Here is a 14,767-nt window from a genome sequence, read left to right on the forward strand (position 1 = left end):
ATAGAGTCATTAGGAATTAATATATATTTATACTACTGAAACACATAAAATATTTTTTTTAATAAACATCATTACTTATTATTTATCTATAATTAATCAAATTCACATCATTTAACGATTTGTACTAACTGAGGCTTGTTAGTTGTTACAACTTCAATATAGTATACCATACTTTTTCGCACTAATTTTATGATTTATCAATGAACAATACTCATGACAAAATGTTCTATACAGCAAACTGACAATCCCCCATATTTTTTTTTCTTTTTAAAATAGAAAATTACATAAATCCCGACGTATAATACTATTTACTAGATACTACTTTGAATTTTTGCCTAGAACAGCCTATATATATAATATACACTCATTTAAAATTATTATTACTTTTTATTTTTAATTTTTAAAACTACACAGTATTAATAAGCTTATGTTAGTACTTAGTATTTAATCAATATTTTTTTACATTAGCAATATTATTATTATTATTTGAATTAATGATTGATAGTGTTTAAATATTTAATATTATATCAAAGTATCTAGATTCTTAAAAGTATTATTAATATTCTTTTTTAAAATGCTGCAGACTTGGGTTGTTGTTGTTTCTTAGTTATTAGTTTTTACCAATTACCATTAGTAGTTTTTAGTTATATTTTCTTACCTTTAATGATTATTAATGATCCTATAATATGCCAATAGTTTTAAACAAAAATATTAATACATACTATTTAAGAACCAGCTGCATAAATAAACTTTAATAGTCCGTTAAAAATATAACGATTTGCCATGAATAATAAACATACTAAAACAATTATTATTAATTTTTAGTATTACAAATATAAATAATAAACTAAACTAGATAAGATATGATTCGCAGGTCATGGTTAAACATATTCTTCAAAACTATAAAGTAAAAGTTAAAAAATTTTGTAGCAATAAAGCGACACTATAAAAAGACTACCTAAGTCCTAAACAAAAAGACAAACTAGATAATATTGAAGTAATTTATGACCATATAATTTTTCTAATATTCATTAACTGTAAAATTATAATAGATATCTCGAACGAGCAATTTAGACACACCGATATTGTTAATTAATTTTTATTAGTATAATTTTATAATACTATGATATTCTTATGATGACAATTTTTGATTATATCCATGTTATAGTTAAAATTCTTTTTCAATGTCCATTTTCAAAATTGACTTAGCTATTGCCTATATTTTTCGTTGAATACAAACATCCGCGTATTTATGTACCCCGCTAAAGTATATAATACAAGACTTGACTAAATTCAGCTACTAGTTTTTTCTTGGTCTCTATTTATATCATTATTATGATATAAACAATAAAATTTAAAATTAAATCCAAAAATTCTCCAATAGTCCAATCCTTTCCATGCTCTAAATATATAATATATTATTTAATTCTTATGGTTTAAATACAGTATCCAATTAGTCTATATTTATAATTTATATGTTTTACTACAAAAATATGTGAAAAGACAAAAAATCCTTACTCTTATAACCAAATAGTAATCACATATGCAATGAATGCTAAAAATTCTAAAAATTCAGGAAGAAACTTAAAAACAGCCATCTTACTGCAAAAAGTTTAGGACCAGATCATGGAAATAATACTATTTAGTTCTTCAATTAAATCTAAATACTTGATAACTATAGATAAAAGTAGTTTACTATTTATAAATGGAATTAATTTTATTATTATTGCTTCACTTTTTATTTTATTTGAGTTATCAGAAGATGGCTGACAGCCAGAATACATAACTTCTGAAAATAAAAATATAAAATATAATATATAATTAATTCAAGGTATTTCAAAATAAAAGGGTTATCATGAAGTAAAATTTGTTAATGAAAAATAAAGAAACTAAAGTTAAAGTTAATATGAATAAAACAATAATACGATGTCATTTTTTGAATTCCACATAAAACAGATTTCAAACAATTTTTTTATTAAAAAGACGATTTCGTCCATTTCAATATAAATAGAAGGAGATTTCCTTAATTTAGGGTATGATTGTATGAAAACTAACCATATGATGTTATTGGCCTACCATACAATTTATAAACTCATTGTACCCTACACGTAAAATGTTAAAAGTTAAAATAAACTATATGTATCTATATAATCTATATATAATATAAAAAATATTTTCAATTTTCCAGATGAGATTTTATTTTTTTTGTTTTTTTAGAATATCAAAACTCTATACTTTAGGTGTAGGTATTATAATAATATACTTAATATTGTATCAACTGGGTGAAAACTTATGTATTTCAATGTTCAATTTATTTGATTAAAAATTAACGACTTAACATCACATATTGACTTTTTAAATTTGTAACTTTTTATACATTAAGTATATAAGTATATTGTATTAAATTTAGACACATAATTGAATAATTCTAATATATATTTATATATATATATATCAACATTTAAAAGTTAAACGTGAAAAAAGTTTATAATTAATAATATTAGTTAATAAAAAATTTAAATATTAATTATTCAAGTTGAATAATTCAACTCTTCAATGCCATAAATGCACCGCTAAATAAAATATATGTATAAACCTATTTACTAAACGAAAAAAATTTAATTTAGAAATTGAAACTATGATAATTTATAGTATAATTTTACTATAAAAAAAAGTTAATTAAAAATACATATGAATGAAAAAAAAATTAATTCATCAATTAAAAATTACTATAAAAATAGGAACTCGTTTGGTAACTATAAGTTTAAACTAAAAGTAATTTAACTTCACTTAACTTATTAACTCTTATTATCCTACATTATTTGAGTACGAAAAATTAAATAAAAATATATAAAAGTCATAATTTATTAATATAGACTAAAATTGAATACTTAAGAAAATAGTAAATAGTTTCTAACATTAAAATATAATTAATGATAATGTATACAATAAATTCAAATTTAAATGAAATTTCGATGTATACAAATAATATATATTGAAATATAGTAATTTACCTATACAGAAAAAAAATATAATTTAAAATTATTTTACCTATTATATATTATTATTTTTAAATTATTATATATTATACTAGTTATTTAATACATATAGATATAACATATACCACAAATATATTAATTTTTAAACTTTCTTATTGTACTCGAGTCATCATATTTTCTGGCTTTGTGTATCCTATAAGTTTTTCACTGCTTCTTCGAGTAAGTACCTATATTTTTATTTCAAAATCATTATCATCGTCCATATTTTGTTGTCATAAAAATACTCAAAAATCGTATAATAGTATTTACACATAATTAATTTTTAGATTGAAAAAGTTGGACAAGCTATGCTATAAAATAGGTGACAATAAAATTTAATAAGATAATTTTATAAAATTAAAAAAAAACAGTGCTAAGCCCTACACTGATATGGCTATAATATCCACTAAGTATATTTCACCAAATGTTTTTTTATATTGCTAAAGTAATTTATTCTAATATACTAGTATTACAGTTGGTAGGTTAATTTAATTTTTACCAAAGACATCGCATTACTATATTTATTATTAATATTTAATAAGGTATTATAATGCTATTTATTTATATCATATATTATTGTTATTCACTTATGAATTAATACCGTTGACGACGCTAAAGATTCATCTCGGTGCACGGTGCATATAGTCATAATGTAATTATTATAGGCTATTGTGTAATGCTAATCAGCACGACGCAGACTTTCCTCCTCTTTGCTTTATTTTCCTAGTTCTGGTAATTTACTATTTTTAAATATTATCATTATTAATTATAAATTATGATGCATATCCAGTAATCATATTGTATTTGGATACATTTAATCAAGTTCGATTTATATTTATTATATTTTATTTTGATTCATTATTGTATCGTCGTACTTGTTAACCCAAAGATGTGTCGGTATCGTACATAATATTAAACATTTCTGTGCATTTTTTATGTTGATTAAATTATTCTTTTGTTACATTTTGTTATTTTGGATATTACAAATTGGTCCTTCGGGTATTTCGTGCACTGTGCATATACATTATACATCCGATTTAAAAACGCCGAGAAATAGGCTAATTATATATTGGGATATACAGTCTAAAATAAAATTAATCTTTATATTTTAAAAAGATATTGATCATTGCACTCAAAAAATTTTTTTTATAATATACATAAAAGTTTCAAGTCCACACGAATAATGTTATTGAATTAAGTGAAATGAAATGATTAGCTTTAACACCATTATTCTTCGTTTAAATATCTTATTTTGTCCAAATTTGAATTCCAAATATCTTTTATTTTGATTTCAATATGAAATATATAAAAAACTTAATCAAGTTTAAACTTCAAACAGTCATACAATTTTTTTTTTTGAATTATGCTCAACCATTGTTTTTAATTCCAGGAATAATCACAAATGAGACACTACATATTACATTTTTAAATCTTTAGTATGAGATATTATTTGAAAAATTTTAAATACAAAAATTTCATCAAAATCTTAACTTAAAAAAGTTATAAAAATAAAATATATTTTCGATATTTCTTAATAAGTATATGATAAACTTTCGATATATACCTCATATTCAATTTTTAGAATTTTCGACTAGAAACTAATCCCCTCAAATTTAAAAATGTAAGCATTTTAATGCTCCAAAATATGATGCAAACACAAAAAAAAATATAATGGGTCATTATTGTAAAATGAATACATTTATCGCTCTGTTCAGTTTAAAAAATGATTTGTTCATTTATACCTAATATTCATCAAAATATGAACTTATGTTGATTTATTATATCATACATATTGAATCCACATGTACCTATAATTAATAATATATATTGTATATTTAACAATTTAAGTAAAACTATAAATTAGAATAAACATTAAGATTTATTTTTAATTTGAGTTTGTATCGGTAAATTATTTTAGTAATACATGTATTCATATCAGTACAAATAGTACAATATATTCATATATTATATAAAATTAAAATGCAATATAATATATATAATATTTTTTCACTTAAGTATTATCAATCTTAAATAATGTGTAATAAAAAAATGATAAAATATTAGTATAGGATACATACCTATATTATATAATAAATTGAAATATTAATTCGACTAAAATTAGGCAAACATTTTGTAAGGTAATAATATAACAGGACCTTACAATATTATTTTTAATTTGTGCATCAATTTAGTGAAATATAACATAAAATATTATAGTAAATAAATAATTAATAATGTGTAAGTATAGAAGAAATATTGTTTTGAAAAAGTCTACTATGATTATTGATTATGCACGATGATCATTCCAAATCCATGAAGTGAAAACTGCGATCAACAAGGTTGTGTAATTGAAAGTTAATAAATCAGCATCTACAAACATTAATTTCATTAATAATATTAGTTTTACATTTTGATATGACTATATATATATATATATAGTTATATACTTACATAAAATACTGAATATTAATATCATATAGTTAATATTATAATAATCGTAGTACTATAATACTACGATAATACTTATTTTAATTAAATAAGGGATGACAACATTATAAACTCAATCTATGAACATATAATATATTTTATTAAAACTTTATTTTTATTCAGCTAATAAAATACTTAGAGGTCAGATGAAATCAAATTGTAAATACTGACTTCACACTAGATAAATATAACATCACTTCGGTTAGTTTATTTGTAAAATGAAGCTGACGGATTCAATGGATCTTATTATATTATATTTATTTGTATAAAACATTATTATACCTATATAGTATATAATATTAATATGATCCTATTATTGTATAAATAATATACTTGATAACATTTATTTAAAAAAACACAAATACAATTTGTGTGTCCTAACACTAATGTAATATATGCTAAATATTAAGAAAATTTTAGAAAAACCTTTATGGTTTATTGGAATATTTTAAAATATAACAAAGGAAGCTTTTACCATAGAATAGATCAGTGATAAGCTTTTTCAAAATAACTCACTAAAATTTAGGTGGCCAGAATTTTCAATCTGATTTAATCAATTCTGTGATTTTACCATAATATTATAATATTATCTTGAAATATTATAAATAATACGACAAAATTGTTTTCTACACAAAGCTGTACCGAAATTGCCTATCCGATGCACCGTTTTCATATATTGTCTAATTGTTTTTTTTTTACACAGATCATTAAATCAATTTTATTTTTTAAGTACTAACTATAAATAAAAATTAAAAATCAAATTAAAAAAAGAAATTAGGCAAGTTATACTGTATCGTATATTTCGATTGGATCACAGTGATAGTCGATGAATGTATTAAATTTGAATTCAATGATTTACGATTTACCATAATAAACAAAAAGCAATTTTAAACAGAGACGGCGTGTTAACATACATATTATATCACTTTGAATATTAATTCAAAATATATTGTTTGATATTGCTATTAATGTAATTTATTTTGCTATTAATATTAAATCTATTGTTGGTCGATTTGGTTTTTCCGAAAAGATTGAATTTATTAAATTATTAATATTAAATTATTAAAATTAAACCATAATAGTTTATAACATGATATATTTTTGTTATTATTTTTTGATTAAATATACCACCTAATCCGAAAATCATTGTGAATAGGCTCATGGTGAAAATAGGTAATAGCTAAAAATAAATCTACATATTTCAAAAATAACATTTTGTATAATTAAATTTATAGTATTTGTAATTGTTTCAAATCCTTACAAATAAATTTTTATTAATAAATTACTAACATCGTTATACTTCATTTAAATATGAATTTTGATTCAAATTTCTATAAAAAAAAAAAAAAAATTGCACTTATATATTTTTAAATTTGTTGTATAAACATATTATTTTCAATTTTTCGTTTTGTATTTCAATTATATATTTAAATGAAAACAATTTTTTTATTATGTTATTTTGTTTAATTTAAAAATATTATTCATAGAACCTTATTTGTTTTTAATAATACCTATATTATTATGAACTATTCTCAAATATTTTTCAAATGTATTAGTACAAATTATCATTATATTTCTATAGTAGGAAATATCTTCAAAATTTTATGAAGGCTGACGTAACTTAACTCAGAATAGTTTTTTATATAATTGAATTCAAATTTAGCATATTCATTAAAGTGACTGTTTTAATTGTTTCTTTTAGACTGTTAGATGACAGTAATGAATATCACAATGGCCTACTCTATAACTTGACACCTGATATATAGCAGATAGAGTATCCCGGGTTTTATACATTTCTTTTAAATTAATAATTTAAATAATACACAAAGTGTCTTTGAATAGTTTTCTGGTTTAATTTTAAAAGTTGTCTTCAATTTTGACAATTCGATAAATAAATAATACGAATATCCCCTTTTATTTATTTTTTCATGAGAAAATTAAAGTCTTAAATGAAAATAAAAAATCCATTATTTAAAAATTGATTGACTATCAATATGTCTAATATAACATGAACACTAAAGTTCAAATGTCCAACCAACTTTGATAGTTGTGCTATTAATAATTTGTCGGTCAATCACTTTAAACTCGACTAAGTCACGCAAACTTTACAATAATAGAGAACAAACGGTCAATTAAAATAATTTGAACCGACTTATTTGTTTCTGTGTTGATACACCTTTACTACTACTGACAACTAACAAGTAATACCACTAACACCCATAAACGTATACATACGAAAATTATCAATTTATAACCAACACCTTAGTTTAAAAAATTATTAACAATTTGTACAAAGTATAACTTCAAAATACTTTTTTTTTATTTAACACTAAATTACACACAATCTGTACTTTTTAGCACAAAAAGTATGTATGTGATGAATAAAGAAAATTTATAAATATATTATTTGAGTAAGAAGTCACCCATAAGTGATACTTTGCTAGAAGTTATCTAGTTATTTATTTTATATTTTTTTTTTTTGTATTCATTATTTTCTTTTTAATTTATTGTCTAACAAATTATGGTACCAGTTTATTTTTATGCAATGCCTGGCATAAATAGTTAATAAAAAATTAACTATTTTTACTTAGATTGTATTTTATATTAACCATGTTTATTTTATTCATTTTTATGTTCATGTCCTATGTGCTTAGTTTTAAACAAAAATACCAATGAATAGTTTTCAATTATTAAGATATTATAGTATATTATTGTACGAATAAATGTAATGTATAATTACAGTTGCAAGACTCCTTTTCCTCGATAAATCCGTCTTTACACGCGCATATTTTCAATCTTGGATTCGTTGATGTAGCGTTATTTTTACATATGGCATTCGGCAAACACTCCAAGTCTGTTTCACATGATGTTTTTAATGCTGGAACAAAAAGCGGTCCTGGCAAAAAGTTAGTACATACTACATACTAATATGTAATACCTTATAATAAATTTACACTTAAAATGGTTACTGGAAAAATAATAACTTTAAGGATAGTTTTTGCTAGAAAAATGGATCAGAATCTAATGATTTATCATTGCGCAAAAATTTAACACCTCCATTACAATGATTTACTTAATAACGAATTATACTCAAAACCTACTACATGGCAGACTAACTTTTCCATTTTTTTAAAATATGTAAATGAATAAAATATAAAAATTATAAAATAAATTGTGAAATACAGTGATACACGAAATATTAATATATAAAATAAAAATAATTTGTGCTAAATTGCAAACTATAATACAACTTAATGAGCTCAATATTAAGTGTTTTTATAGAATCATTGATTTTATTTCAAATAATTAGGAACCTTATATTATTAACTTGATAAATTATTTATTGCTCATACAGTTATACCTCTTGGTTTTTTTAAGCAATCGCCATTCAATGGCAGTTTTCCATCTGCGCACAAACATTTTCTTTTCTTGTCACTTGGATCAAGCGCACAAGATGTAAATGGCGTATCTAAACAATCAGAGTCTGTAGTACATTCCTGAACTGCGTTATTAGCTGAAAAAAAATAATCACAAATTTAATTTAATTTTTAACTATTATTTAATAAACACCAAATTTTCCAGTATTCATACAAAATATTGATTAATATTAACCTTTTGTAATCATGATATTTGTACAATAAATAATAAAGGGCGACGCAAGATTAAAGTCTAAATATGACGTGATTAGTTTTTTCATAAATCACGCACTTTAATAATACGAGTTTTTAAAAAATCCATTAGACACGCCCTCAATTTTATAATAAATAGTTGACATAATTTACATGTACATTGAAGTGTGAATTTTATAACATAATAACACATTATAATGGTGTATATTAAATATTTTGGTACTAAGTTTTTCAGTTTTAAATTTATAATTACAATAAACAATGTTAACTATTACACTAAGTAAACTATAAGCAGTACATAAGAATTTTTAGACATTTTGAATGTGTCTATTTTATAAGTATGCACATAAAAATAATTAGTATACCTGATATACCTGATATATTTATTATTAAATATCAAATTATTTTTTATGAAAATTCATGATATGGTAATAATTATTTTAATTATTATACGATTTACCCCAAAAAATTCTTTAAAAAACGTGATGTTTTTTTATTAAAATAATACTTTTTTCAAAATATAGAACTTATACGCAAGATTTTTTTTTAATTTTTAATCCATATAAAGAACAATATTATTGATGGTATACTTACTAATCTTTAAATACATTTATCGATAAAATATTTTGTCTGAGAATAACGATACTGTAATAGAATGAAGAATGATTAAATGACATAACAAACCTTGCTATAAGATAAAAATCAAATTGTACTACCTACCTTTTTTTATTTATAGAAATATTATTGACTTAAAACCGTACATCAGTTAAAATAGTTGAATTTATTGAGTGTTTCTGTTTTAAAGTTATAAGGTTAGACTGTATTTAAATAAAATAAAATAATTTTGAATTGAAGAGAAAATAAATATTATTTAAAAACGTTAAGAAGTATTGTGTTTCTAGGTATATGTCTATATGTCCCATGTTAGTATATTATGTAATGCTTTCTTTAATGTATTTTAAATATTATTAAATAAGAATAAATTGGTGTTTTTAATCATTTCTAACGTTCAATAAGTTTATCGTTTAACTCTCTACGGCACTTTTTCTCGTTATTTTCTTTTTTGTAACCAATAATATACTAAAATATTAGACAGTAATCTGATCATAAGCTAAGCGTTGAACATTATCGGTTAAAATGTATAAGAACATTTAATTGTATTATATCGTTAGGCGAAACGCCTATTCCGTATATAACGTGACCTAAGTAAGGTGCCTACTGCCTATACTTGTTTTAGTCAAGGGCAATTTGCCTTGTTGTTATGTTATATTACTTTAGTTTGTATATGCTCATAAAAATATAATACCTATTCTCTATACAATTTCAAACCTGACTAATGCACTATAGAAAAGGTCGTCAAAATTGAATAGATTTACATACCTATATATTGTGTATTATATATTTATATCTGTATTTTCCGAGTTGAGCACGTTATAGTGTATTATACTATTATATATTTATATAATTTCATTAATAGATCTATCGAATCGATATAGTATCGACAGTCCTAAAATATATTATAAAAAATATCATTACTTATAGGTATCATAGATTTAATGTAGGTGCACACTGCATATGCATTATCATTTATCATTAAAAATAATCAAAACGAATGGCCCGAAAATTTAAAAATATAACACGAACAATATAATAATACAAATGTTGGCACTTTGTTATATAGTTATTACAAAGTCTCATTAAGGGGCGGGAAATCAGTACGTAATAGTATTAAAGATATCTTACTACGGTTAAAAAATGTAACCAGTAAATCGCTTAAAACGCATATTATATTATCAATGAATGTCATCGGAATATGTATGCGAGCTCGCTTGGGCAATAAAATAATATACTATTTCTGCGCTGTTAATACATTTCGGAAAAAAGTGGGGCCGATGTGTGTAAAAATAGCTTTTATAAAATCAAATCGGAGATTCCGGAATTCAACGGAATAATTTTGTGGGTCCGAAAACTACTCTAACCCTCGATGTGTTTCACGAACACGCACTTGCACGACGTATCGTCAAATTCGCGTGAAATGAAACGACGAAAGAAACCTCAAGGGGCAAAACGCCAAAACAGACAATCCGAGCAAATCGTGTGTACCTATACAATATAATACATCATACTTTAACGTTTATAATAATTATTGCGATTGTTTGCGCAGAGTTTTGTGTACACATATTATATTATGATATAAATTATATAATACTGTAACGCCACTTAATTTTTTTCCATCGTTACGTCATTATTTTAATATTATACCGTAGACCAATATATACAGGCACTAGTATATATTACGAATAAAAAAAGGTCTATTTTATATATATTCACGTGGGCGGCAGAAACATGGTACCTAACTACAAAACAAATTGTTATTGTAAAACTGTATGCACTTAGAATTTTTTCTCTCTATTTACGTGTTCGACGAAGGCGTCAAACAGTTCGTTCGCAGCCGTTTCCACCGTGGATACAGCCACCACCGCTATGTATAAAGTAGTACACTTATAATACACAAATATTACGATGTAATATATATGTATACATGAATACCCGTGTTGTTACCTTAGCTGCCGCTGCAGCCTTAGCGTGCGAAACAATCGTAAATCGTGAATATAATATATATATTGTTTTTTTTGCGCCCCTTACAATTTTACTTTCTCGTCCCCTTCCACTACTCGTAATCCTCTCCTCTTACGTACTTTTCCTATTCACCGTCGACTTTTTAATTTCCCTTCATGTCCGAGCACGAGCATTGATAATATTATTCGCACAAACACAATATATAATACGCATTGCACTGGTGCTGGAAACGTATATATACTGCGGATCGATAAAAAAATTTAAACAATTGTAGGTACATACTTATTTAGCTAGTACTGTGCGCACGTCAATGTTTCAGTGTGAAGCTTAAAATTTGATCATTACAATTTTGGATTTAATATATAAACTAAAACAATCGACATTTCGTGTACGCACGCATTAGTCTTATAGATCCTTGACGTTTATAAAGGCTATTTAGCTATATTACTTCATACGCTATAAGTAGTTTATCAGGATTTTAGAGGACGATGTTAGGACATGACACTTAAATGTAGAGTTTATCATCTATAGATTTTTGAAGTATAATATCTATGTCGGGACTCGATAATGTTAGTTGCAGCACTGCACGCGTATATATAATATCAACTTATATTATCTACAGCAAAACTTCCTCATAACTTCCATTTGACTAATTATTTTTGAGAACCATGACCTTCATTGTTAATTATGTGTTAAATAGAATTAACGTAGAATTACTTTATATAGAATGGCAGTTGCCCAATTATTATGTGACAATATAATATGTGAACTGTATACTTATTCCTGTTGATCCGGCAAATTAACATTGACAATTAAGATTTTGGGTTTTTTTTCATCGATACCTGGTCAAAACAAAGACCAATGGGACTAGCTTATATGTGAGTGTATGGCTTCGACAGTTTTCGATGTTATCAAATAGGTACTGACACAAAATCATTTTATATATTATATATTATAGACAGACGTACATAATATCTACTTACACAAAACAGCTATAGAATAATATAATAACTTATAGTCCGATCAGGGTTTTATTTAGTATTTACTAATCAAGTGCATACACGCCGAAGCCAACCCAAATTAGGTATATTGTATAATAACGACGACGCAGACTTAAGATAGCGGTACCTATATTATAATTATTTATGACGGTCAAACGTCATAGTCAGACCACATAACATTATAATAAGCCTGCACGTAAGTCTCGTGCATCACGGCAGTGACCGTGGTATAACGTTGCACACACATACCGGCGTGCGACCGGAGATCGCGCTCACCTGTCACGTTCTTGTTGCTCGAGTTGGCTCCAAACGTCGTGGACCACCGCTTGTTCCGGGCGGCGGACGAAGGCGACGGAACGGCTACGCCGCCGGCGGAAGTGTTCGCGGCGGCTAACCCGACGGTCATGCCGGCCGCCGATTGCGGAGACGGAAGGGCGGCCACCAGGCAGCAACAACAGTACGCGGCCGCCAAAAACGCGTGCACAGTCCACTGGGCCATGACTGTGTCTCGTAGACGTGTCCACGGCGCCGCGTCTCAACACCAAATGGCCGGCGACGTCGGTGGCCGATCGCCCGTCGGCGTGTGGTGTGTGCGTGTGTGTATGTGTGAGTGGCGTGAGTGGCGTGTGCGTGTACGTGTGTATATACTTGCGTGCGCGCGCGTGTATTTGTGTGTGTGGGCGAACCGACGTTAAGAACCATATAATATATACGTAATACGTATTATATATTATTATATTTTTTTTTTTTTTTTTTTTTTAACTTTTTTCGAATTGCGACTGGCGCGCGCACGCCTCACGCCAACTGTGGCGCCCGTGTACCTATACGTATAATATTATTATATTATTATTATTATTATTATTATTATTATTATGTTTTGTGTATAGCGGTTTTCGTTTTCGTTTTGTTTTGTTTTGTTTTGTTTTTTTTTTTTTTTTTTGTTTTTCGATTTTTCGCATTCAAATAAGGAAATCGGCTTAACACGCAAACTGATTAATGAAGTTTTTATTGGACCGCCGTATATTATACATGAATAGGAACTTTTGGATGGAGGGAGAGGGGTTTGAGGGGCGGTGGCGAAGGCGCGGGCGGAGGCGCGGTCAGTGTGTATACATAATATATAACATAATACGATTTAATACGAACATTGCAGCAGCGAATCCGTGACGGTGGCGATGGGAGGCCGACCGACAGACTTTCGTTATTTTATATTATATTTTTCCGTTCGTTGCAGGGTTATAGCTGGGTAATGTACGTGTGTGTGTGTGCACAAACTCGCGGCTATGACGGTCAACGGAATTCATTAGGTATTTGAAATACGAGTTCGCCATTCGTGGTTTTTACAAAAGAAATATGCATATATACACACAAACGGGGCAGTCTGCATAGTATATAATATGTAGGTACATATTATAATACCTGCTATATTATGTGTATGAGAGTGTGTGTGTGCAATAATATAAGCGTGCAATAATTTATAAAATTTATTAGCTATGATATATTGTATAGTATATACCTATGTCCATGAAAGGTCACCCTTAAGACTTTTGAACACTATACCAATATATATTAATATTAAATGTACACAATAATATGCACGATTATACACAGTAATTCTATTGTGTTTCGCGTTCTTTGAATGTACAATATGTAAATATTGCAGTTAATTTATTGAGTATGCGAAAAATCAGAATTGCTTTATTAGGTATTACTATTGTATAATGTGCCTATTTATACGCGAATTGTGTAATTATTTATTATTATGTATTAGTTTTTTCTTTCAAAAGTTCACTATTTTTGTTAAACGTCATACATCATAATTAAATATTTTTATTTTTTGTATGGGGTACTTATTTTTTTATTTTTTTATGTATGATAAATTATAACATTTTTTTATAATACATAATAATAAATATTATAAACCTCGTTTCCTTCTAACTCTTATAGTTTTTTTTTTTAATTATTTCTTATAGACGCATTAGCGCTCAACTCTACAATTGTAATACTTGCTGACCCAAATCAAATCGACTGA

At 25.8% G+C, this 14,767-nt stretch overlaps 1 protein-coding gene across 2 annotated transcripts; it reads right to left on the minus strand.

Annotated features, from left to right (window-relative positions):
• Window positions 1–5,060: 5,060 nt before the first annotated feature.
• Window positions 5,061–13,332, minus strand: LOC114127746 (uncharacterized). Of its 2 annotated transcripts, none has more exons than XM_050201430.1 (4): window positions 13,012–13,332; window positions 8,887–9,039; window positions 8,266–8,421; window positions 5,061–5,408 (listed from the first exon to the last, which is right to left on the minus strand). In XM_050201430.1, the coding sequence occupies exons 1-4, from the start codon at window positions 13,232–13,234 to the stop codon at window positions 5,326–5,328; spliced, it is 615 nt and encodes a 204-aa protein (XP_050057387.1). In that variant the 5' UTR covers window positions 13,235–13,332; the 3' UTR covers window positions 5,061–5,325. The 2 variants fall into 2 exon arrangements, with proteins under 2 accessions (XP_050057387.1, XP_050057388.1); XM_050201431.1 differs by having other exon boundaries at window positions 5,072–5,408; window positions 8,266–8,403; window positions 13,012–13,324.
• Between the last annotated feature and the right edge of the window lie 1,435 nt (window positions 13,333–14,767).

This window comes from Aphis gossypii, chromosome 2 (genome assembly GCF_020184175.1).
Source record: "Aphis gossypii isolate Hap1 chromosome 2, ASM2018417v2, whole genome shotgun sequence".
In the NCBI taxonomy this organism is placed as follows: Eukaryota; Metazoa; Arthropoda; class Insecta; order Hemiptera; family Aphididae; genus Aphis; species Aphis gossypii.

What these genes read in the sequence shown, in the direction of transcription:
- LOC114127746 (XM_050201430.1), bottom strand. Translation starts at nt 13,234, where the DNA reads ATGGCCCAGTGGACTGTGCACGCGTTTTTGGCGGCCGCGTACTGTTGT. An exon ending in GAGCAACAAGAACGTGACAG is followed by an intron (nt 9,040 to 13,011) that starts GTGAGCGCGATC and finishes ATTTTTTTTCAG; the next exon opens with CTAATAACGCAGTTCAGGAA. An exon ending in GGAAAAGGAGTCTTGCAACT is followed by an intron (nt 5,409 to 8,265) that starts GTAATTATACAT and finishes TAATGTTTGTAG; the next exon opens with ATGCTGATTTATTAACTTTC.